The 23,984-nt window shown below is 33.9% G+C and overlaps 5 protein-coding genes across 8 annotated transcripts; 3 read left to right on the top strand and 2 right to left on the bottom strand.

Moving 5' to 3' along the window:
* The first annotated feature begins 23 nt into the window (after window positions 1-23).
* On the top strand, window positions 24-11,383 carry LOC145725222 (AMMECR1-like protein). Of its 4 annotated transcripts, XM_081973895.1 has the most exons (5): window positions 24-320; window positions 2,340-2,656; window positions 5,326-5,561; window positions 6,466-7,515; window positions 7,584-11,383. In XM_081973895.1, exons 1-3 carry the CDS (start codon window positions 97-99, stop codon window positions 5,490-5,492), a joined length of 708 nt encoding a protein of 235 aa, XP_081830021.1. In that variant the 5' UTR covers window positions 24-96; the 3' UTR covers window positions 5,493-5,561; window positions 6,466-7,515; window positions 7,584-11,383. The 4 variants fall into 4 exon arrangements, with proteins under 4 accessions (XP_081830021.1, XP_081830028.1, XP_081830005.1 ...); XM_081973902.1 differs by having other exon boundaries at window positions 6,469-11,383; XM_081973879.1 differs by having other exon boundaries at window positions 6,466-11,383.
* Window positions 11,384-12,748: 1,365 nt separating this feature from the next.
* Window positions 12,749-18,075, top strand: LOC145726197 (uncharacterized). The gene is made up of 2 exons (XM_081975226.1): window positions 12,749-15,089; window positions 16,613-18,075. Exons 1-2 carry the CDS (start codon window positions 14,158-14,160, stop codon window positions 17,751-17,753), a joined length of 2,073 nt encoding a protein of 690 aa, XP_081831352.1. The 5' UTR covers window positions 12,749-14,157; the 3' UTR covers window positions 17,754-18,075.
* Window positions 18,076-18,178: 103 nt separating this feature from the next.
* Window positions 18,179-19,770, bottom strand: LOC145740262 (transmembrane protein 126). Its single transcript, XM_081995703.1, has 4 exons — window positions 19,522-19,770; window positions 18,831-19,002; window positions 18,569-18,700; window positions 18,179-18,514 (listed from the first exon to the last, which is right to left on the bottom strand). Exons 1-4 carry the CDS (start codon window positions 19,638-19,640, stop codon window positions 18,281-18,283), a joined length of 657 nt encoding a protein of 218 aa, XP_081851829.1. The 5' UTR covers window positions 19,641-19,770; the 3' UTR covers window positions 18,179-18,280.
* Window positions 19,771-20,060: 290 nt separating this feature from the next.
* Window positions 20,061-20,866, bottom strand: LOC145740264 (mitochondrial pyruvate carrier 2-like). Its single transcript, XM_081995705.1, has 4 exons — window positions 20,618-20,866; window positions 20,526-20,566; window positions 20,272-20,468; window positions 20,061-20,215 (listed from the first exon to the last, which is right to left on the bottom strand). The coding sequence occupies exons 1-4, from the start codon at window positions 20,700-20,702 to the stop codon at window positions 20,179-20,181; spliced, it is 360 nt and encodes a 119-aa protein (XP_081851831.1). The 5' UTR covers window positions 20,703-20,866; the 3' UTR covers window positions 20,061-20,178.
* Window positions 20,867-21,449: 583 nt separating this feature from the next.
* Window positions 21,450-23,913, top strand: PpV (Protein phosphatase V). Its single transcript, XM_081995696.1, has 5 exons — window positions 21,450-21,768; window positions 21,827-22,114; window positions 23,293-23,447; window positions 23,511-23,623; window positions 23,679-23,913. The coding sequence occupies exons 1-5, from the start codon at window positions 21,601-21,603 to the stop codon at window positions 23,867-23,869; spliced, it is 915 nt and encodes a 304-aa protein (XP_081851822.1). The 5' UTR covers window positions 21,450-21,600; the 3' UTR covers window positions 23,870-23,913.
* Window positions 23,914-23,984: the final 71 nt, after the last annotated feature.

Below are 23,984 nucleotides of genomic sequence, written 5' to 3'. Positions count from 1 at the left end.
GTCACAGTCGTCATTTGTTTTTGATAGCCACCTTGCCGTCGTCCGTCAGGTCAGCTGTTTGCTTTTCTGTGTTTGGTTGTGTTGGTTCGGGGAAAAATGGCTGCGGGTTGTTGTGGTACCAAAAAACAGAAACTGACCAATAACTCTTCGGTTCCAATCTGTAATGGTACCACCCCAGCCCCGACCAGCTTAGTCATGTGTAACGGCACCATGGGCACGGTGGCGCTGCCCGAAATGTGTTTCTTTTGTTTCGACGTGCTTTATTGCCATTTGTATAATTTGGCGCCTCCTAAAACCCCCGCAATCAGTAATGATGCATAGTAAGTATTGGTTTATCGTCCGGGTACCATATAAGTAGATGATTAATTATTTATACCAGCATATTGACCCTGCAGCTAAAGGCTGCAGGTCAACATGTGCCAAGCATGAACTTTTAACACTCCTTTGTTCTTTTGTTTGTGCTAGCTTCAATGTCAGATGGTGACTACTTTGAGGTCATCAGCTAATTATATGGCTTTGGTTGAAAACCCATTTAAATTCTATATTCAATGTAATCATATCCAACTTATTCTTAGATATCATTGCTGTCAGTGTTGTCATCATAAATTGAACACATTGCTCTCAGAAAATCCTTGTAATTATTAATAAACCCAACTGTCTGTTTAAAGTTGTGTTTGCTTGATTAAAAAGTTTTGAAAATATCTTTGTTTCTCTTTCCAGTCATTGGAACAAGAGAATGAGGAAGAAATACAGAGAGTACAATTACTTTCAAGACTTAATAGTCCATATGTGGTCAGATTTACTTCAAAACATAAACAGTGAAACATGGTCAACTTCTGTTTATATTCAAACTAGAGTTTTAACTAAAATTAAAAGGGTAATACATACTTCAGTTTGACATCTAAGTGCAGTCACTTATTTCTTATTGGTCAACAGTAATTTTGCACCTGACAGATCTGGCAAAACTTTTTGTCCTGTTCACAGTAGTTGTATTGTCTCTAAACAGGATATTTTGAACTGTCATTTGTCACAATTTGTTAATGTTTTGTTGTTTATTTTTTTAACTGTTACAGTTTTAAATAGGTATTTAACTAATTCAGCATGTTTTGCAGAAGTGTATTCTTCACCTTTGGAATTTGAGATATTAACCTATATTTTATATGAATATACATAGGGAACCTACCTCATCTATGCTGTGACTGCCATATTTAGTGTGGTCATTAATTTTTTTCAGTTTTGCCATTCAAAACACTAGAAACAGACGCAAGTAGTTGAACATTCTCAGCTTCTTGCCCGCTGTCATTATCAAATTTTGCTTCTACCAATAAGAAATAAGTGATGTCAAATGCAAAGCGCGGTTATGAGAGCTCCGCTTAAAAGTGTCGGTTGGCTGTTCTCTGAGGATTAAACTGTATATTGACAGATTAGATTTCACTAGAGGTATAAAGGTGACTATAACTGTCAGTTTATTTTCCTCATTTCTGGTCACTTTCATAAGTTTTGTTTATCTTTAATCTTGAGTTTAAACTCTAAAACTAGCATGGTACAACACTAGATTGACATTTAACTTCAGAGATGGGAAGTATAATACACTCATGTATTATACATAGTTTATACTCAGTGTTTAAATAGGTTAGGTTAGGTTAGGTAGTAATACCAATCCAATACATTTTGTCGACGGTATTGGATTTTGGCAACAGCGTACTGAAAATATGGCCTACTTTGTATTTTTTTTGTTTTCTGTCTTTGTCCCACGCATGCAATTATCTACGTTTCTCTGTCAGTTACACGGTTTTCCTATGGTCGGTTTTGGATTTACCACACCTGTATATTAAATTTACTGGTCATTACTAAGATAATCAAAAATCTTGTTTTTGTTGTTGAATCAGAAAAATCTTGTTTCTTATTAATTAAGTCCAGTTATTGTGTGGAAAAACTTACTTATTATGAATCCTAATAACTGTATTAATTCAATATACTAGTTTTGATACCGTTTTTGGTAAACCCCATAATAACAGTATAATAATCATTTTGTATGCATAGGAACTGCATAGAACACTAGGAAATTAGAGTAAAAGGGGTCTCTATGAGAAACAATAACTTTTGCATGACAAGAAGTTTTTCAGAAAATTAATTTTTTTAAGTAAACCCTATAACTACTGTCAAAAGATCAACTACTTATTGCACACAAGAAAATTAGGTTGTTGTGTAGTTTATTACAAACAAAGTACTTTGGTGTCAAACTGAAAACTTTCTAAAGGTTTTCAGTAACATTTTAAAAGTTGTTATTATCGAATCTATTAATGTCAAAAGTCTCAGCTGAAACGTTTTATTTACAGTCCATTATTTGTTACTTGGAAAATCGGAAAGGACAAACGTTTGCGCGGGTGCATCGGAACATTCAACGCAATGAACCTGCACACTGGACTGCGAGAGTACGCCATTACCAGTGCGTTTAAAGACTCGCGTTTCAGTCCCATCACCAGGGACGAGTTTTCGAGACTCAGTGTATCTGTGTCCATTTTAAGACATTTTGAGGATGGAGACGATTATCTCGACTGGGAGGTGGGCGTCCATGGCATACGGATCGAATTTGTTAACGAGAAAGGCAACAAGCGGACTGCTACTTACTTGCCAGAAGTCGCTTCCGAACAAGGTATTGTTTTTAAATTTACAGAATTTTTAGCCTTATTTTTGTTCAGTTTGTTTTTGTTCAAACATTTCTTTAAGAGTAAGATGATCATAGGTTATATCCCGAGACGTTCAAGTTTTATCGGGTAAACTGTGCATAGGTGATTTTTGGCAAAATTTTGCTTGGAAAATGATTGAGACTAAATAATTTGACGATAAAATCCTGAGACCGCAGGTTTTTATCCTGCTGGTCTCAGGATTTTATCGTCGAATTATTTAGTCGAAACCATTTGCCTAAAAGAAAAATTTTGCAAAAAACCTACCAATGCACATTTTACGTGGTAAAACGTGAACGCCGAGGTCAAGATTATTTTCTGAAAACACACATTTTTCAACGTTTGCTTTATTAACAAAAGAACACCTACTACGAGTACTTAACCACACAAAACTACTAATTAAACTAAACATCACAAACCTAATAATAATATTAAATGTTGATTTTTTTACATTAACATTTAAGCAGGCAGTTTAAACAATTAGTAAAGAAATTGCAATTTTGATAAATTACAGAGTATGTAGAGGTTTACTTTCTTGCTTCACTTCACGTGGTGGTAGATTTTCATTGCTTAAGGTGGTTGCAGCTGCTGAATTTGAAGTTATAGTTGTTGTGGCTGAGGGAGCTAGAGTACTACTGCTGACAAGAATCTGTTCAGAATGAATGTTTCTCATTTTCTCAATAATATTTAAATGATGGTCGGGATTTAGCTGCAAATATTGTTTTATAGAACTTGCATTAGAGTGACCCGTTATCTTTATTAATTCTTGTTCTTCAACACCGTGGAAAGAAAGATTGCTTACTGCAGTTGCTCGATTAGAGTGATTTGAAATTTTTATTCTTTTTGTGTCTAAACCAACTTTTTTGGCTGCATTTTTTGTCCACTTTGAAATTTCATTTCTACCTAAAGGACTATTTTTGTACCATGGTTTGTTGCTGTTCTTGGTCCAAAATCGGTTGCAACTTAGAAACAATCTATTTGTAGTTATGGCGCTTGTTCTCTTAGCGATTAGTTTATTAAAAAGTCTGACAGATGTTTTTATTTATAGTATTTCGGCCAGTTTTTTAGCTCCACCTTGATTTGTTTTCGAAAAAACTGGATTGTATTCAATTCTTCCTAAGAGCCAAAAAATACTTTACAGTTTGCTTATTATTGTATTGATTTAAATTCTTTACCTGTTGCAATGCCTTTGTTGTCCAATTCAGTTTGAAAATAGTCAACTAAGCAATTAACAGCTTCTCCGCCTCGCCATGCCAGTTCTACAGCAGCAATTTGATAGAACTTCTTTTGTAAACCAGCCGGGGTATCTTCATCAAACAATTGAATAATGGATTAGTATTCAGTTGGGGTGAAAGCTTTAGAACTTTGCGTTTTTTTAGTAGGATCTTTTTGTAATAATTTTCGCTTGTCGAAACATTACGTCTTTAAAGGGATCAAATACTATGTTATAATTGTCAAATTAAAGCTGTTGTAACTGCTTGGCCGTTATATTCCACATTGTTTTGATAACTCCTTTATAATCTGTTCCATTAACTTTTTTCATATTAAACGCATAGTCTTTCAAAATGTTTGCAAGGTTTTCAACTGAAGTTGTTTCATTTAAAACATACCCTTTTTCTTCATAAAAGGCACTAAACTGATTCCAAATGGATATATGTGTCCTCTTTGTAGTCCTGGGAGTACAGTTTTCAATTTCTTGATCAATTTCCACAATATTAGAATTTCCAAAGCGTGACATTTTAAATCGCGGAATTTTTCACAAACTGTTTTGAATGTTTGTATTACAAACAGCGGCGTTACTATGGAGACCACCTCGGCTCACTACAGATTTTCGTTCAGCCATGTATATTTTTGTTTACATTTCAAATTGACAATCATACGTCAAAATATTTTAATTTATGTAATTATTTAATGAAAACTACGTTACAGTGGTTTATTAATTGTTAATATTGAAGAAGATAACTTAAATTTTAAAAGTGTCTAAATCCCGTTTCGTTTAATATCAAATTTTCTTCAAAAAACGTATTCGAAAAAGGAATCATCAGAATTGGCTTTTAGCACATAAAAAAAAAACATTTAGCACATTCAGGAATAGAACTCTAGAACTATTTATGATGTAACACTTGCCTAAGTCTCAACAAGCAATAAAAAACAACTCTAACAATTAAATAACATGTTTTTGTGAAATTTTTTTTTTCATTATTTTTTTTTTTCAGTGCCATAATTCTTATGACTAATACAAATATGATGTTAATATATTAAAAATATATTTTTTTATGAAAACAAAATATTCTAAATTATATGAGTTGCGAAAGCCAGGACTTACACTTGATCGTAGGTAAAGTATAGTACGTCACACGTGCTCTAAGGCATTTTACGCACGATATGGAAAAAGGGTGTGTAATTTTATGAGTTTTTACAGCTCTAATTACCTAATATACTATTATCATGATGAATATAGTGATCAAAAATATACTGACATCAGTAACTGTTGTGTTTTGTAAAACAGAACCAAATCTTGTATTCTAAAAATTATGGTGGCTATATTATGATGACTACTCAAATCTGGAGATATAATTAACCACAGAAATAAAGAAAAAATCAATTTTTATTGATCTAATTTTGCAATTTTATACAGGGTGGGACCAATTACAAACGATCGACTCGCTGCTTCGGAAAGGCGGCTACAAGTCTCCTATATCGAGTGAGGTCCGTCGCGCAATCAAGCTCACCCGCTATCAGAGTGAAAAAATCACCGTTAGCTATAACGATTATATGAACTTTTGGAATAGCCAGCGGTGCTAGCAGCTAGCTTGGGGGCGCCCACCTCCACAGGTCGCGCCTCCACCGGTACAAACAACTCCCTACTCTCATGTAAGTACTACTTTATTTTTTTATACGAGTTCAGTTTAAATTTGCCGTCAAAATTTGTGATCGGGATGAAGATACTAACCTTTGATTAGTAATATTCATTATGGTATGACAATAATGTATTTGCAGTTTTGCCTAGAATAATACCTAGAACCCTTTAGGCAAAAATTGATTTAATGTAATTAACAAGTCCAATTACCATCTAGTACATCAATATGTTTAAGGACATCTTAGGTTAAGTTCTGTTTTACATTTATAGCTTTTGAATCTTGAAGGTATTACATTCAAGATTCAAAAGCGGCCATTGCTAACTCAATAACTTTTTAAAGTCAACAGTTTAGGTATTGTTGCCAACACAAGCATCACAATTTTATAAAAAGTGTTCTTAAAGTGCTGATGAATTAATGGTGGATCCAACTGTCACTGTCTTTTAAGTCAACATAAATCTGTGATGAAAACAACATAGCCTCAACTTTCCACCAAGCCTCAGAGCTGATGGATTTGTTGATTTCATGTTGGAAGTCAATTTTGACCAATGACAATGTAAGCTTATTTGAGGTTATGTATTAGCCTTTCCGGCATTTGTTATTGTTTGTTGATTAAGGAAAATAGAAAAGGCGTAAAATACTCAGCAAAGGTTCTTTAAATGTCAGTTCTGTCAGTAGTGTCATCGATCACAAAATCCCGTTTTTTAAGTCAACAAAAAAAATGTTGCCAACCAGCTTAACAGTTCCAACACAATCTCAACACTACTTCAACAAAACCATTCTCTGACGTCATTCATCACAACTTAATGTTGAATGTTGACTTTAAAAATACGCGTCTTTCTCATATTTATTATCTGAAACAAACAATCAAGACATAGACTAGGCAATCTAAAAAGCAGTGTAGTGTTCTGGAATTTCAGCAGCAACCGCCTTCTTACCTCCACGCGATGCCGCCCCCACCGCCAACGTTCGTCGTCGTGCAGCCGCCCATGTCACCGTTCGGGTCGACGGTGGCGCACCAATACGTTCTACCCGCCCCGATCTGGTGGCACGACCAGTATATCACGGGTGGCGCCAGCGGCGCCTGTCAGACGCGCATCGATTTTCCGCCCTACGAGGGCGCCACCGGCGACGGCGGCTCCATTTTTCCTAAACACAAGTGACCCATGCGGTGCCTTATGCGGTTATGTTATTGTTCAAAGTTATAGCGGCCCACCATTTTTAGACAAGTTCATTATTTAGTGATCTTTCCTGCGAGACATGCATGGTTAGTGTCCGCTCAAATTTACATTATAGTTGTTGTGCAACATCTGGTGACATCTGTACTCAACTCTATGAGTTAGAAATAACAGCACCATTAATGCCGCATCATTCGGAAAATACCGATCTGATTGATGGAAAATGGGGAGGTTTTGTTTTTTGTTTATCAGTCCCAATCCTCTGACCAGTTTCGCCGTATTACGGCTCATCAGAGAGGCAATAGGGCTTGATAACAAAAGAACAAAACCTTCATTCCAGTATAGTCAACTGGATGCCAGAAATGATAGTTGTTGTGCAACATCTGGTGACATCTGTACTCAACTTTATGAGTTAGAAAGCTATGAGTTCCATCTTTGTCTAGAACGTTGAATAGCGTTAGTTATATCGTCTTATCGTGGGAATTTCATGTACAATTTGAAATTTTTATACTGGTATACAAAAAATCAAACAAAAGTCGGATCAATGTTGGCATCATTAAAGGTATTTGTCACATTTGTCTTTGCTATAATACGTCGTCCTATTTTGGTTTGATTTTCGCCATACATACAACAAATCATTAGACCACAAAGTAGTGATTATATGAAAAAAGCTATTTCACAGTTTAATATAATGGATTGCATGCAACAGTTCAAATTTTAGATTTTCAAGACAATTTTAAAGTATCTGAATTACTTGGAAATTGAGTTTTCAGTCTAATTTTGGAGTTTCAAGTGATTTTCAATCCCAAAAGTGTCGGAATTACTTTGAAAATTCGTTTTCTAGTCAAAGAAGTTTTAAGGCAATTTTAAAGTCCAAAAGTTTCTGAGTTACTTGAAAGTTGACTTTCCAGTCAAACCTTGGAGTTTCAAGACAATTTTAAAGACACCAAAATTGTGAGTTACTTGAAAATTAACTTTCCAGTCAAATTTTAGAGTTTTAGTTCAATTTTCAAACCCTACAGTGTTTGAGTTACTTGAAAATTAATTTTCCAGTCAAATTTTGGAGATTTAAGACAATTTTAAAGTCCTAAAGTGGCTGAATCCCTTGAACACTGACTTTGTAGACAAATTTTAAAGTTTCAAGACAATTTTAAAGTCCAAAAATGTGAGAATTACTTGAAAGTTGACTTCCAGTTAAATTTTGGAGTATCAAGGCAATTTTCAAACCTAAAAGTGCCTGAAATACTTGAAAATTGATTTCCCAGCAAATTTTTGAGTTTCAAGATAATTTAAAAGCCCAAAAGTGCCTGAAATTCTTGGAAATTTAGTTTCCAGGCAAAAATTTGGAGTTTCAAGGCCAAAAGTGTCTAAATTACTTGAGCACTGACTTTCTCGTCAAATTTTGGAGCTTTAAGTCATTTACGAAATTACTTAAAAATTTACTTTCCAGTCAAGTTTTGGAGTTTCAAGACAATTTTAAAGTCCAAAAGTGTCTGAATTACTTGGAAATTGAGTTTTCCGTCAAATTTTGACGTTTTAAGATAATTTAAAAGTCCAAAAGTGCCTGAATTACTTGAAAAATTTGTTTCCAATCAAGTTTTGGAGTTCAAAGTCAATTTTCAAGGCTAAAAGTGTATGAATTAATTGAAAATTGACTTTCTATTCAAATTTTGGAGTTTCAAGATAATTTAAAAGCCCAAAAGATTCGCCAAAAATTACTTCAAAATTGACTTAGAAAGCACAACAACTATCATTTCTGGCATCCACTTGCCTATACTGGAATGAAGATTTTGTTCTTTGGTTATCAAGCCCTATAGCCTATCTCTAGAGGATTGGGATTGATAAACAAAAAACAAAACCTCACCATTTACAAAACTAAATGTTTGGATTTTGGATTATTTGTGACATTTACGGCAATCAACGCTTCATTGAGATATCATTTTCCTTTTTGTCTACATGTTAAGAACTAAACCTGAATTGTAACCGCTATAGGTATATATTGCTCATACCTAAACGTTATCCTTTCTCGGTTAGTTTTCAACATAACAACCAGCCTGAATACAACAGAATCTAATGTAAAGGTTGGAATTTTAATCAGGCCCATCAGACACAGGCTTGACAATTAAAAACACTTAATTAGTTTACGTGCCTATAATGCGCAAATTACTGAACAGCAGTGCTAAAGCGCCATCTGTGATACGTCATTTCATAGTTCTACCAACAAAAAACAGGGTGCTGCACACGGCACGGGAAGAATAAATGTTTTAAACTTTTGCTCCGCATGCCCGTTGAGGAGCTCATTTCTTGTGTAACCCCACTTCTCCATCCCGTTAAGCCACATGAAAATATTTTTCCAGTTTAACTAGGGAAGAATTTTATGTATTTACAGTGTTTTCGCTCTTATGTTGTATTTAATGGATTTTATACTCTTCTTACGCTTTTTAAGCGTCTTTCACAATGAAGCTAAACATGAAGTTAAAGTTACTTTTTTGCAACGTTATGATTAGTCTGAATCTATGAAATCAAAGTGGCATTTTACTGTAAACGAGGAGGTTTACATATTTTTTCTAATTATGGCATATAAAGTGATACTTTTCAAAACTGATTAGAGTGACAAAACGTTTTACTTTATGTAACTAGTTACATAAAGTATCACTTTATGTAACTAGTTATGAAAAGTTCATTTCATCACTCCCTGTTTTTATGCATTTCCGTAGAAACATATGGGCGACATCCATCATAACATGTCGTCACTGTTTATACAAGGTGCTATGAAAGTGAATATTTGTGTTAAATCACTTTAAAAGATAGTTTTTACCGCTTTTTGGTCAAAATTAGAAAAAATTATGTATGCAACACGTTTCGAAAATGTCTTATTGTGTAACTCATTCAAATTGTAGGACCTCGCTGCGCTCGCCCTACAAACATTCATTCGTTACACAAAATCGATCTTTTCGTAACTGGTTACATAAATAGCTATTATGCACTTTAGGGATTAAAAGCGCACTTTTAATCCCTCATTTAACCTTTCGCCGCGGGATTAAAAGAACCACTTTAGTCCCTAGGTTTATAATATACTATTATGTTTACGTGTTTCGTATTAGGTTAACGTTCATTGTGAAAGAGGCATAACTTTGAATGTAGAAGATCCAAAACCGATCAGTCTGATTTACAACCGTGCTCCCTTACAACTTGGCAAACTGAATAAAATAGAGTTTTTCCAGGTTTCTACGATATCACAAACCACTCTATTGAACAAACTTGGTAATAGTTTTTGTCTCAATATAATGCAACTATTGTCTGACAACAAACATTTATTGGATAGTACTGTGTTGTAAATCAAACACACAGAGGTCAAGTCCTTAAAATACAACTTGAATAGTTTCAATATACTTACTGTGTTAAGGGTTTTCAAAATGTGTACCTTTAATTGTTATAAGTCGTTGTTTCACCATATTTTCCTAGTTTTAAGACGAATTATTATGAACTAAATATTTAGTATACAGCAACCTGTGTGGCTCTGTCACTAATTGGATCATCAGCGTATTCTAAAGGGATTGTTGCACTTTTATTGAAAAAGTAAAAAAATGACAAAATAAGAGTTTAAGAATGTTTGTCGTGATAGATGTTATATATTGAAAAAATCAAGAGAATTTTACCTAGTAGTCGTTTTTACCCAGCTTTTTACAGCTTGCTAGGACGTACAGTGAAACTTAGGATGCTTATGTACAAAACTCACCTGAAATTGAATGGAAAACGTGTTTTTTGTGGTCGTGACTTTAACAGTTTTTTAGCTTGTAATGGACTAAACAGGCGGTAAATACGCACACAGGAGTTTTGTCACTCTATCACATATTATTTTAGACCAAACGACAACAAAGTAGTACTACAATCAAAATGTGCGTGGAGAACTGTTTGGTCTTGAATAATTTGTGACTCAATTATTAAGAATTTAAGAAAAACGTTTCCAACATAATGTCCAAACTAGAATCATGGGGGCTATTGAACATTAAAGTCTTTATTTTTTAATTCTCTGGTATTATTTATCGGCATAAGGATAAATGTAGCATTTTACTTAAAATCGTCACTGCCATCGCTTAATAATAATAAGCCTCGAGAGACTTAAAAGTAGCCGAGTTAAGCTAAATTCAAAACATATATAATTCCATAAATCGTTGATCTCATTACCAGAGACAAACGCTCATTGAGGGTTGAATTTTGTTTTTTAAATAATATTAACTTTAAAACCTCAGGGAGGCCCGATTAAGTAAAAAAATAACGAAACATGGAATCATTCGCGAAATTGTCTCATTACTGTTTGTATGTGTAGCATATTAAGTCCTGAATTAAGCTCGAAATGATGTCACCTAGGTGGGGCGGGTTGTAATAATTTTGGCGTGACATCACACATCAAGAATATTTTATATGTTATTGGGTTTTTGAATATTATTTTCATAAGTTGTAATATGGGGGATGTTTAACAAAAGTATATGTTTATTGAGCCTCGGTATATAGCGCTATATATTGTGTAACTCGTTATGTATTTAGTTAATTATTATCATTATATTATTACATTTTGGGGCGTATATATTATAATTTACGTTAACACTTTTTGTTTGTATTATTTTTTTGTTTCTAATGATTAAAACATTGCGAGACTCGCGTTTTGTTTTAATCAGCCTTTTCGATCATGATTCGATTCGAATTGACAATAAATATTGATTTTTTTTATATGCGAATATATTAAAAACTACCTATACAGGGTGTCCCATACTATATGACAAAATTACGGCTAAAAACGTTAATTGGAAGGCAGTTCGTTGGGGCTCGATATCTCCCTTAGGAGTGACTTTAGGAAAACATTTTATATGAACAAATCGTATTGTTTTGACCTCCCCTGTAGGTATGCTCCTGATAGATTTTCATATACAGGTGTGGTAAATCCAAAACCGACCATAGGAAAACTGTGTAAGTGACAGAGAAACGTAGATAACTGCATGCGTGGGACAAAGTCAGAAAATGTAAAAAATACCAAGTAGGCCATATTTTCAGTACGCTGTTGCCAAAATCCAATACCGTCGACCGTCGAATTAATTTTGTCGACGGTATTGGATTCTGGCAACAGCGTACTGAAAATATGGCCTACTTGGTATTTTTTTCGTTTTTTGTCTTTGTCCCACGCATGCAATTATCTACGTTTCTCTGTCAGTTACACGGTTTTCCTATGGTCGGTTTTGGATTTACTTCACCTGTAGTTGTATACTTTCACTTTATAGGATTTTTAGGTAGATTTTTAGCGTAGTCGTTTTTTGACTAAATTTTTGATTTCGAAGTAGTTGACGTTAGTCACTTTTTTCTTATGTAACACTACAAGGTGACCACATTTCCTAAATCTAAGTGATCTGACAATAGTGGAGCTGTCGAGAGTAAATCTACCGTCACAATGACTGTCATTGGAAGATGTTAGTTCGCAGCGAGGAGCTACAAAAAAGTGTAAGTAATGAAAGTGGTAGGAAATGTCATTCTCTACAAGATTGTATTAAGCTGTTTTTGCTCTCAGGAGCCTCCTTAAGCGGTTAATAAGGCAAGAAGTGACAAGGTCCTTTTTATAAACTAACTCCAATTCGACTGAAGGTAGTTCCGTTATTTGAGGAGCTACAAAAAAGTGTAAATAATGAAAGTTGTAGGAAATTTCATCCTCCGCAAGATTGTATTAAGCTGTTTTTGCTCTCAGGGTTCTTCTAGAGGAGTTAACACATTGCAATTGCCTTCAGGCACTAGGCCTGTTGGCAGGGGCAATCTCCGACCAATTTCTAACCAGAAATTCCAAAAAATTAATCCAGACCAGAAATTTTCTTTTATTTTATCGTACTACACCCAGTATATCGACAAAACTACTTTCTGAGATCCTCATCGCACTTACATCTGCTTACATACCAAATCAACACGCAGACAGAATAGTCCTGACAGTTGAGAGAAGAAAATCAGTTATCACAACATAACCCCAAAATGTATCTAGGTAAGTAGTGAACTTAAGGTTTTTGTTTATAGTAATTTTTCTTATGTTTGTAGTTTTTTCGATTACTTTTTAAAACAAACATTTGTAATTACATTGCTCTATATTAAAAACAATTAATAGTGTGGTGAAATAAGCCCTTGAAACTATGAAGAGGAAGACAAAAAGTGGGAATTATTTGGAGTTTAGGAGACCCAAATAAGAGACAACGTTAGTCCTCAGGAAAAGAAGGAAATCCGGAAAGTATTGTGTATCCTTTTAAAATGATTGGTAACATTAACCAAGTTTATAAAAAAAATGGACTAACTTTTGATAAACCTCAAAACTGAGATTACTGATAAGAGAACATAAAATGATATTCAGAGTTCCTAACTGCTGATTTTAGTTTAAGAGTAAAATATAGTGTAATATTATTCTATTATACAGGTACCAAAATTTCAAAATTATACATAGGAATTCCATTATAAGAGAGAAATATTTCAAATCCATGTTTGGAACAATGGACAAAGATGGAGATAAACCTTATAAGGGACATGTGTAGGTGTCCAAAGATGTGACATCATTTGACTGTTGGTCACAAGATTTTATACAAACTGGTTTTGGCACATTTTCACATGTCACTTACAAAGTAATGCTTCAACTTTCTCTGGAGCATTCATTTGCAATACTATGGCAATAGTTATCTGTTCTGATTATGGAGTTCAAATGTATAATGTTGAAACACTTAAAAAAAAAACTTTATTTTCTACTGGCGTGCGAGAAGTATCTATTTTGCATACAATTTTGTGTGTGCAAATAGTAATTTATGCATCAAGTGCAAAAAGTACATATTTTTTTAATATTCATGTTGCAAAATAAAAGTCTGGAGTTCCTCCTAGAAAAAATATAATAAAACTACTATTGTGTGAACATAAACTGTTTTTTTTTACTTTCTTTGAAGTGTAATTCTTCTGTTCTAATGCCAGATAAAATTACCCTACATATACTAAAGCCAGGCTGGTCGAACAAATAAATCATGATTTGAGACTTTACTCAGTTGTCCCATACACAGCCCATTAATAACTTTTTTTATAACAAAAAACTCTCATTAGGTACTTTGATTTGAGTACATTTAAATATCTAAAGATATTGCGTGTTTTCTTATAGTGAAGGCCACGTTAATACTGCAAGCAAATACATTTTTACAAACACCTTAACGAAAATATACATCAAGTTACAAAGAAGTGTCTGATTTCAGTACTGCAGATATAGTCATTAACCATACTAAAAGGAAACTTGATGTCTTGAACCTTAAAAAAATATGTGTGTGTAAATGACTCAATTAGTGAGTGATTTAAGTGAATGTTAGCCATAGATGGATGTTTGTGTTTCTTCTCTGTTTGAAACTTCATTAACTTTCACGTTTTTCCAGGTCAAATATGTGTAATGCGCTTATTCTCAGAACTAATAAAAAACCGAAACCAAAAAACTACTGCTGTGAAACATGCCAAAGTTATTTCTGCGATCTAGACGAAGTGAAGAACCATCAACATAAAGACAGTTGCCGGTACTTCTGTGATCGCTGTCTTCTGCAACTAGACACTAAATTTGCTATCATTGTTCACATTATCCAACACAACATGAATGATGAACCAGAACTTGCCAGCAAATGTGAGGATTGTTGTTTTGAAACAGATGATCTCAATGAATTGGTGGAACATCTGAAGATTTACCACGACACTGATTCGGAATTCGATGATGTTGTGGTGGTTGAGTCAGATGACGAGGAGCAAACTAGTGATCAGCCTAAAATTAAAATTATTAGTGATATTACAATTGTGGAGAAGAAGTCTGAGAAACCCTACAAATGCGCTATTTGCGACCAAAGATTTTTACACAAAGGAAGTCTAAATGCACATTTGGGAAGAATACATGACGTAATTAAAGAGGGTGCAACTCGGTATCAGTGCCACGACTGTGGAAAATGTTTTACACAAGAATCGAGACTCGTAGACCATGTATACAGTCATGCTCCTAAAAATAGTTTTAAATGCAACGAGTGCGGAAATTGTTTTCCAAATCAGGATAGACTGAGCAATCACTTGCGGAACCACACTGTCCAACGACCAAAACTCAAATGTGACGAGTGCGGGAAGTCTTTTGAGTACAAGTTTGTTTTAAAAGAGCATTTGCGGATTCACACCGGTGAAAAACCATACGAATGTACGGAATGCGGAAAATCTTATGCTAGTCGAAAGATTTTGAAGATTCACTCGCGCATTCACACGGGAGAAAAACCCTACCAGTGTCCAAAGTGTGATAAACGTTTCGGACAACGAAGCAATTATAATTCTCACTTAAAAATTCATTTGTAAACTATTTATTGTGATGTTGAGTCAGTATATTATAAGATGTTTGTCATGGCTTGTGCTTTTTCTTATCCTCCACAAACCCCAAATATTATGCATGTTCACAAATAATAAGTGATGTACTAAAAGTTTAAATTGCAAATAATGCTGTTTGTTTTTTTCCTTGATAACCGAAAAAGAATTGGAATCTTTGGTGAGTAATATATCACAGGAAACCAAACCAGATTTTCCAAGTGATTTGAAGTTTCAGATCAGGAACTTGGAATGAGGAGGATGGGAGAAGTTTTTTAACGTGGCTACTTTCCGTTTCAATGTGTGCCTCAATCAGTTCTCAGAATTAACTAAAGAAATTAGCAACTTAAAACACATGACAGTTCTCATGCCGGCAACGTAAAGGGCATTTTTATCTCCAGGCGCCCTCAAATAATAAAGTAAAATATATTTCTGAAACGGTAAAACTTCATTCAGTTTATGGGTTTTTTAAATGAAGTTGTGTTATGAGAAAGTACGAATTTCCCAGATAACCCTATTATTTCTAAGCGTTACCAAATATATATTTTCAGGTTTGTAAACTGGAATAAGCTGAAGACAAGCAGGAGAGAACAAAAGCTGTGTAGTCTTTTACACTAAACAGGATGTGAAATTGCACGTGGACCAGGACAGTTGTTGATACGTTTGCGATTGTTATTTGCAGCACTTCGATACCAAATTCGCTATTTTAAGTCACGTGAAGCATAACCCAGAATACTTTGATGATTTAGAATTTCACCGCATTAAAATGGAAGCAGAGGAACGTCTAAAGAAGGAACAGCTTTGGTTCAAATCAAACTTTTCAAATGCGAAACATGTCAGAGAGTAGAGTTAGAACGCCACACACAAATACACGATGATGTAAAACCGTACGAATGCAAAGAATGCGGAACCATGTTTTTAAAAAAAGATCACTGGTTTTGTCATTTATGGATCGATCCATATACATCATTTATGGATTCATATCGATCCATACCATCATACCTTTTGAATGCCGGGTATGTGGGCAATCCTTTGCTGTTAAAGAACAGGCAATCATACACTATGAAACTCATTCATTCAAATTGAAAAAACTCGGTTATTTGCAACTTTATCCCTCCGCAAAACCGTTTAAATATAAACAGTGCGGAGATTTTGAGACCAATTGTGTCTAAATATACATTCAACAATTCGCACTAGAGAACTTTTTTACGAATGCTCTGAATGTGGAATGCGTTTCTGTAAGAGCAATCACCTTGTCAGTCATATAAGAGATCACATCTCTAGTAAGTATGGACCTAAATAGCTTTTCATTGGTGAAACTAGAATTAAAAATTGATTGACTAGAAAGAGTTGTTTCACTAGGAAGGTCAATACATCTCAATTTTGCAGGATGTTATAGGAGATACAAGCTGGGAATCTAGTAACTCAGGTCTTGTGATGACTTGAATTTAATAAACGACTTTCTTACAAAACGATTGTTTCATTAACCTTCCACTTTTTTTGTATATTGACATAATATCATTAAATTACAATATAAATATTTTTTTAGGGACTGGCCAAATGCTAACTACAAATGTTTGACATGCCGCATACCGTTATATACGTTACAAGAAGTAAAATTGCATGAACACCAAAAGGGCTGCCGATATTTCTGCCAACGTTGTTCACGACATTTCGATACGAAATTATCAATTTTCATTCACGTGAACATGAACGACGAAGCGGGACCGCAATACAAATGTGCTGTGTGTTTTTTTCAGTTTCACGATTTCGATAAATTTCAACGTCATCAAACAGTTTGTAGTGAAATGGTGTTGACTAATCAAGTCTTTCCTGCAGATACTTCTCAAACGGTTGAAACTCATATCAAAAAGCAGTCGTACGGTTGCGTGGTATGCAAAAAATGCTTCAAAACAGAAAAACTTCTAACAAAACATTCTATAAGTCATTCAGATGAAAAGCCTTACAGATGTAATATATGCGGAACGAGTTTACGGCGTAAAGGAGACTGGCAACGTCATATAAGTGCACACACTGGTGAAAAACCTTACGAATGTATACAGTGTTTAAAACGTTTTGAACGCAAAAATGATCTACAAAGACATTCCAAACTTCACACAAATGATAAAAAGTTTGAATGCCCTGAATGTGGAAAGACATTTTCGAGGAACCAACACTTGGTCAGTCATTCACTTAGTCACACTAAGGAGCAACGGTTTGTTTGTCAATATTGTGGAAAATCCTTTTCGCATAAACATAATTTAACCGAGCATTTGCGGATTCATACCGGCGAAAAACCTTACGAATGCAAGATATGTAGAAAATGGTTTAGACAATCAGGTAGTCTAAGAGGGCATCTGAAAACACATACGGATAAGAAACCTTTCGTATGTCAGGAATGTGGAAAGTCTTTTGTAGCAAAACAGTACCTAGTTAAACATTCACGCATTCACAGCTCTGAAAAGCCTTACAAGTGTAAAGAATGTGGAAAGACGTTTTTGAGAAAGGATCACTTGACTAGTCATTCACGTAGGCACACGGAGGAGAAATTTTACGATTGCTATGTTTGCGGAAAGAGTTTCAAGCAAAAAATTGGAATTATACGTCATATGAAAGGCCATCATTCTTCAGATAAAAGCGAACAGGTGTTATAAAAGAATATTTCAAGTCATCTCAAACAAAGTTTGTTCCAGTTTCTATAAACACAATTCTCTCCAGACGATGTGATACAAATGCTATTATTGTAAGGCAGTATTGTTGTTTATAATATTTATTTTTTGTAGAATGGGTTTAAATACAGATTGGGACTTTGGATTAATCAGGTCTTCCAAGTGAATAATTAAAATCTGAGTAATGCGCAGCTACACTGGAAGCGTAGTTTCCAGCTGCTCTCATTGTTTGATTTAGGGACGAATTACGAAACTATTATTTGTTAGGAATAACATGTTTGCGAGTAATAAACTTTATTTGGTGGAACCTTGTTTGTTTTCCCTGATTATCTAAAGATTTAAGCAAGGGTGGGTACAAGTTTTTGCTAACCATTCTAAAGTTTTTCTTCAACACAGAACTAAATCATTCATTTAAGTCAACAACAAGCTTATATTATAAAGTTTTGAATAATAATTTAAACTATCCTACACACGCAAACACTAAAAAATCCATCTAACTCTCAAAACCAACACTAATCGTTCGTAAACTCGCTCTCAGAAGATAGTTGTGCAATATATTTTTTACTAATATTTATCAAATTACTAGCTTCAAAGTAGGTAACCACCGATCCTAAAAAGGCTTGTCCCAGAAGCATGTAGAACATTGTAGGCCTAATTTTCCTGGACACTTTCTGAAACATGCTAACCACTTCTTTTACACCGTCTGACGGTAGAGGGACGTCGTAGGTGCGAAACCTTATAGCCAGCTGAAATAGAATACTCTCAAGATCTTAAAAGGTTACAATGAGAAGCAGACTTACAGCAGCACTGCCGATAGGGGCAAGGATTGCCGGAAAGACAATCCCAAAGGCGGCTTGCAATGCTGCCGCTCTTAATTCCAGACACACAGGACATTCATCAAATTTCATTAATGCAATTCGTCTTGTAACAAACTGAAACAGACAGATGGGTGTAAAGGCAAATTTTCGCACGTTTTAACAAATTGTTATAACCAGAATATGCAACAAGAGCTAAGCCAAAAAATACAGTTTTGGCACCATTTCAATAAAAGGTAAAACTTACTTCTGAATGAAAAACAATGGCACCAAAACATGGTACTAAGCTGATTGGTAGATAACTGGACACGCGGCCGTAGCGTTCTAGAAAGAATTTCATGCGATAGTAGTTGTTTAAGTAGGCACCAGTTAATAAAGCAGCTGCCCCCAGAAAGTATGGACCATATTTTAGGGCAAATCTGCAAAAATTGTGGTAAAGTTTCCTAACTGATTATAGGTTAATTTGTGTCTAAATAAGACTGTGGAAACTAGTAAATTAAGTAGGGCTTAGGAAGGAAAAAATGTTTTGTAGTAAAAATTGACCAAAAGAATATTTTCAGTCTCTTGAATTTTTCCCCAGAGGACTTACTGTAAATTTTAATTAAAAAATGCATATTTCTTTATATGAAATACATTGTCAACCTGAAAGTACTTAATTGCAAATGGAACCAATTTAGTAAAACCTTTTTCCTTTATCTCACATAAGACAAACTTTGTATGTCTGCAATTAACCCTTAGCTATAAGTATAAATACAACTGTTTACTTTGCACCTAAAGAAGAATTCCCAAACAAATTAAAAACCTGTTGAGTTTAAAATTGAGTCTGTGATCAATAAAATTTTGGATTTAGGTAATGCCCTTAGTGCTACATACTTTTATGACTGTTTAGATGCAGATTAAGGGTTTTTATAAAATATAAAAAACAGCTAAACACTTACACTTCTGAACCTGGCTTCCAGTTCTTCACCACCTCCATTTGATGCTTTAAAGCTTCATTTTCGGTCAGAACGACAGCATTTTTTGGAAGATCTTTTAGCCCGGACTTTTGAAGAGCCATTTGCCTGATGACTATTAAATGCTAAAGTCCTAAATATTTAGTTTTTAGTTAAAAATTCTATTTAAAACAAAAAGTAAATAAAGTAAAAATCTAACCTCACTCTGGAGGATTTTGTGTTTGGTTATGTTATGCTGTCATTTGTCAAAATCTCAATTATTGGTAGTGTAAAGTGATCCTATTCTAAAAACACGGACAATTAGTTTATAACGTTTTTCTTAGTTTGAAATGTTCAAATGCTGAACTATTTACTTTTACAATTAAAACCTAATTAAATGCAAATCAGAAAACTTTGATATTTCCAATTTTATTTTAAGAATTGAAATACTAAAGCAAGGTAGCGCTTAAGCGTCCGTTACGTGTATATATTGAACATCCTATAACCACTTTAATATATTAGTCCATAAATTAATGAAGACAAAATAAAACAAAATATATATTGTGCATTCACATCCCCCATTTTACATACAATATTTACATCACAGATCTGAATGATAATGCAAACTTATCCACAATGTTACAGGTTTGTATCCAGGTAGAATTAAGCTTCAATTTTCTTGTCTTTGTTCATTTGATAGCTAAAAACAATGATAATTAAATTCACTTGAATCACAGTACAAATTACAACACATACTTAACTGCTCGATACAACTGATACAGTTGGGTAAAAGCAACAAACACATTGACACTAAACAAACTGTAATTCTTTGGTATTATCACCAAAGAGTAGCGAGACCAAATTACTCCAGTGGCAGCCAAAGCCACAGTTTGGGCAGGACTAATTTTTTCAGCAGGTCTGGTTAAATCTGCTATACCAGCCATAACAAGTCCCTACAAACAAATCATTTAGTATGTTTCAAGGTGAAAGTCAATTGGTACAGGATGTACCCATTTGAATGCTGGTGCCCAGAAGAAAATAGTTTTTGGACCTGCAAATCAATCATGTAACTTAGTGGATTGTAGTCAGTGATGTGACTTACCAGCTGGATGTTGCCAAAGAGGCTGTAGTTTTTGGGGCACAAACTTGTCAACCACTGAAATTGTTCTGCTGTAAATTAGAGACATTTTTGTACTTTCAGTTTCACTTTTATAAAACACTAACGATTATGTTAAACTATTTATACGTAAATTATATACTAAAAAAGTTGTTATCAGATTCTCGCTTGCGTAATCAAAATTACACAAATCATTAATAATTTAACTTTGGTTCAAGTTCATTTTTTTGTTGACATTTTGTCCTTAAATGAGGTTAGGGTGGTAATAATACACTCTAGTCTCTCTCTTCTTATCTGTAGATTTGGTTCACAAGGGTTATTTGCATTATTTATTTGATTCGTTTTGAAGTTTAATTAATTCCCTCTACTTAATTTTTATTTCAATCTAAATACTATTTGTAAGTATTATGTCCGTTTCCCCTACCTTCACTAACAGCAAATTTGCACCGTCAAACTTCAAGCCCAGCTTAAGTTAAGCATGGTCCAGACTGTGACCTTTTTCAACTGTATTTTACACAGTCTGAACCAAACTTAAGCTTGGCTAAGTACGATAGTGCAAATGGGGCTAAGTTCTGTTTAAGGACAACTTTAGACAAGTATTAATTAGAATGTGATATTTTGCACATAATTTGTTACATTCAAATCTCAACTTAGCTTAAGTTGTCCTTAAAACCCAGATAAAAGTGTCGGGGAAACGGGAATCAATTTCCTAAAACGGTAAATTGTGATTTAACATAACTAAAGTAAGTATATGAACAGCGAGTAGGTATATGAAATTTGACTGACAGTAGACGTCAATTAATTTGACATATGACTCATTTAACAATTTGTTTATTGATGATATTTGTTGAAGAAATTTTAACAAAAATAAAAAAACTATCAACAAATAAGTGATAATTAACAAAACCCACTAACAATAACTGTTAAATGAAAAATTTTACTACAAAGTGACCAGGTAAAAAAACAAGATGTCCCAAGAGCTAGATAACTGGATTGAAATATGTAAAGATTGCAAATACCTGCCTGAAAACGATTTAAAAAAATTGTGCGACATTGTCTGTAGTATTTTACTGGAAGAGTCCAACGTTCAACCCGTTTCCACTCCTGTAACTGTGTGTGGAGACATTCATGGACAGGTAAGTCACCCCAAACTACATTGCAACAATACAGTACTATACAATTAAATTATTTTAGTTTTATGACTTGGAAGAACTGTTTAGGAAAGGTGGTCAAGTTCCAGACACCAATTATGTGTTCCTTGGTGATTTTGTTGATAGGGGTTATTACAGTTTAGAGTCCTTCACTCGTCTGTTAACTTTGAAAGCTAAATACCCAAACAAAATCACTTTACTGAGAGGTAACCATGAAAGTAGGCAAATTACTCAAGTTTATGGATTTTATGATGAGTGTATGACCAAATATGGGAATGTAAATGCCTGGAAGTATTGTTGTGGAGTATTTGATCTTTTAACTGTAGCTGCTGTAAGTATGTTTTTGAACTATATTATTCATTGTTATAAAGCTGTTTTTGAAAACCATTTGAAGAAGTTTTTTTGAAGTATTTTGAGAGATATTTGAAAAGATATAAAAATGAATGAAATTTCAAAAATAAAATTATTATTTTTTGTTAAGTTAAGTTATTGTTCACACAATTTGAAGGGGTTGAGAAAGTATTGTAATTACCACTTTCTATATATTTTTAAGGTGTACTTATTGGAAAATAAGAAGATATTGTAGTTAAATTTGTCTAAATTCTAAAACCCTACTGTTCATGAAAAAAAATGTGTCTTATTATAAGATGTAGGTAAAGCCCAAGTTCAACAGTCAGCTTCATGAGAATAAATTCATAAAATTTATCATTTTTTTCTTGATTTTTTTACATTTGTACTGATTATGCTTATTGTGTAGGTAAATGTTTATTTTGTCACTTATTATGCTTGTTTTGGGCTTATAAATAGAGTTAATAAATTTGGTGTAGTAAGTGATGATTGAATCACATCAAAAAGTAAATTAAGTACATGGGACAACAACACTATATTAGGGTCAATTGATTAATCAACATAATTGACAATCTATCATAGTTTGGTTGAATTGATGGACAGTCTCAAGGAATCACAGCACTACAGCCTACCTTTTTAAAAATCTAGTGTCTTTCAATCAACAGCATTTCCAGTACTGTAGTACTCTGAAAGTGGCTTATAATCTTCTGTTGGTATTATCAGCAATTTTACAAAAATGCAGATGTGCTACTAGCACAATATTTCTGTGAGTAGTACTTCAGTAAAGTAATTCCACCTTTAAAAAGGTGTGATGTTTCTAAGATGTATTTTTTAAATAGTAATGATTACACTATATTTGAATCAAGTTAAGAAGAAGGCTTTTTAAGACACCTACTGTCAAGAGAAGAAGTATTTCTTTCCCTAACAACATGGTAGACTGTCTGTTTGCACAGGAAATTATCTTTTTAGAATTAGATATGAACATAAATCATTGAATGAAAGTAAAAACTTTGTTTAAAATGGCAAATTAAATGCAATTCACATCAGCAATCAGAAACAATATTCACTTTTACTTCTGATTGTCTTTTCATAGACTGCATCATTATAACAATATTTGTCAAATCAAAAATCATTAAATACAACTTGCTGTAAATATTTTAGATTATTGATGAGAAAATTCTGTGTGTTCACGGTGGATTAAGTCCGGATATTAAAACTCTTGATCAAATAAGAAAACTGGAACGAAACCAAGAGATTCCTCATAAAGGAGCTTTCTGTGATTTAGTATGGTCCGATCCTGACGAAGTGGACACTTGGTATACTATTGACGTTTTACTTGTTCAACAACTCAAAATTATATTTCCAAAAATGTATTGTAGGTCCACTAGTCCTAGAGGCGCGGGTTACTTATTCGGTGCCAAAGTGACCCACGATTTTATTCATATTAACGCACTTAGTTTAATTTGTCGAGCCCATCAGCTGGTACATGAAGGTATATTTTGCACGTCATTCAAATCGTAGTGTTTCAATGTTGTCAGTTATTCCAGGTTATAAGTACATGTTTGACGACAAGTTAGTAACAGTATGGTCAGCCCCAAATTACTGTTACCGCTGCGGCAACGTTGCCAGTATTCTGGAGTGCACCACAGCCGAAAAAATCGAACCTAAGATATTTAGCGCCGTGCCTGACTCTGACCGAATTATTCCAAACCGAAATATTACTCCATACTTTTTGTAGGTAGGTATACTGCAGTGATTGTTCCAATATACTTGTTTATACTTTTTTTTCTTTTCTTGTGTCCCATGTATATGTGGCGTTGATAATTTTAATTGTTATTTAAACTACGGAAATA

Source organism: Ips typographus, linkage group LG1 (assembly GCF_016097725.1).
Source record: "Ips typographus isolate SLU linkage group LG1, UJ_Ityp_2.0, whole genome shotgun sequence".
NCBI lineage: Eukaryota > Metazoa > Arthropoda > Insecta > Coleoptera > Curculionidae > Ips > Ips typographus.
The sequence above is the reverse complement of the archived record's forward strand: the minus strand, read 5'-3'. Positions and strand labels throughout refer to the sequence as shown.

Excerpts from the sequence above, each read along its gene's own strand:
- LOC145725222 (XM_081973902.1), top strand. The coding sequence starts at position 97 with ATGGCTGCGGGTTGTTGTGGTACCAAAAAACAGAAACTGACCAATAAC. Across the intron at positions 321-2,339 it reads GCAATCAGTAATGATGCATA|TCCATTATTTGTTACTTGGA; the intron begins GTAAGTATTGGT and ends TTTTATTTACAG. Across the intron at positions 2,657-5,325 it reads AGAAGTCGCTTCCGAACAAG|GGTGGGACCAATTACAAACG; the intron begins GTATTGTTTTTA and ends AATTTTATACAG.
- LOC145726197 (XM_081975226.1), top strand. The coding sequence starts at position 14,158 with ATGTGTAATGCGCTTATTCTCAGAACTAATAAAAAACCGAAACCAAAA. Across the intron at positions 15,090-16,612 it reads TCTCACTTAAAAATTCATTT|TAATATCATTAAATTACAAT; the intron begins GTAAACTATTTA and ends TGTATATTGACA.
- LOC145740262 (XM_081995703.1), bottom strand. The coding sequence starts at position 19,640 with ATGGCTCTTCAAAAGTCCGGGCTAAAAGATCTTCCAAAAAATGCTGTC. Across the intron at positions 18,701-18,830 it reads CCATTGTTTTTCATTCAGAA|TTTGTTACAAGACGAATTGC; the intron begins GTAAGTTTTACC and ends TGTCTGTTTCAG. Across the intron at positions 18,515-18,568 it reads CCCCTATCGGCAGTGCTGCT|CTGGCTATAAGGTTTCGCAC; the intron begins GTAAGTCTGCTT and ends ATTCTATTTCAG.
- LOC145740264 (XM_081995705.1), bottom strand. The coding sequence starts at position 20,702 with ATGTCTCTAATTTACAGCAGAACAATTTCAGTGGTTGACAAGTTTGTG. Across the intron at positions 20,567-20,617 it reads TCTTTGGCAACATCCAGCTG|GTCCAAAAACTATTTTCTTC; the intron begins GTAAGTCACATC and ends ATTGATTTGCAG. Across the intron at positions 20,469-20,525 it reads GGGCACCAGCATTCAAATGG|GGACTTGTTATGGCTGGTAT; the intron begins GTACATCCTGTA and ends ATTTGTTTGTAG.
- PpV (XM_081995696.1), top strand. The coding sequence starts at position 21,601 with ATGTCCCAAGAGCTAGATAACTGGATTGAAATATGTAAAGATTGCAAA. Across the intron at positions 21,769-21,826 it reads GTGGAGACATTCATGGACAG|TTTTATGACTTGGAAGAACT; the intron begins GTAAGTCACCCC and ends AAATTATTTTAG. Across the intron at positions 23,448-23,510 it reads CCTGACGAAGTGGACACTTG|GTCCACTAGTCCTAGAGGCG; the intron begins GTATACTATTGA and ends AATGTATTGTAG.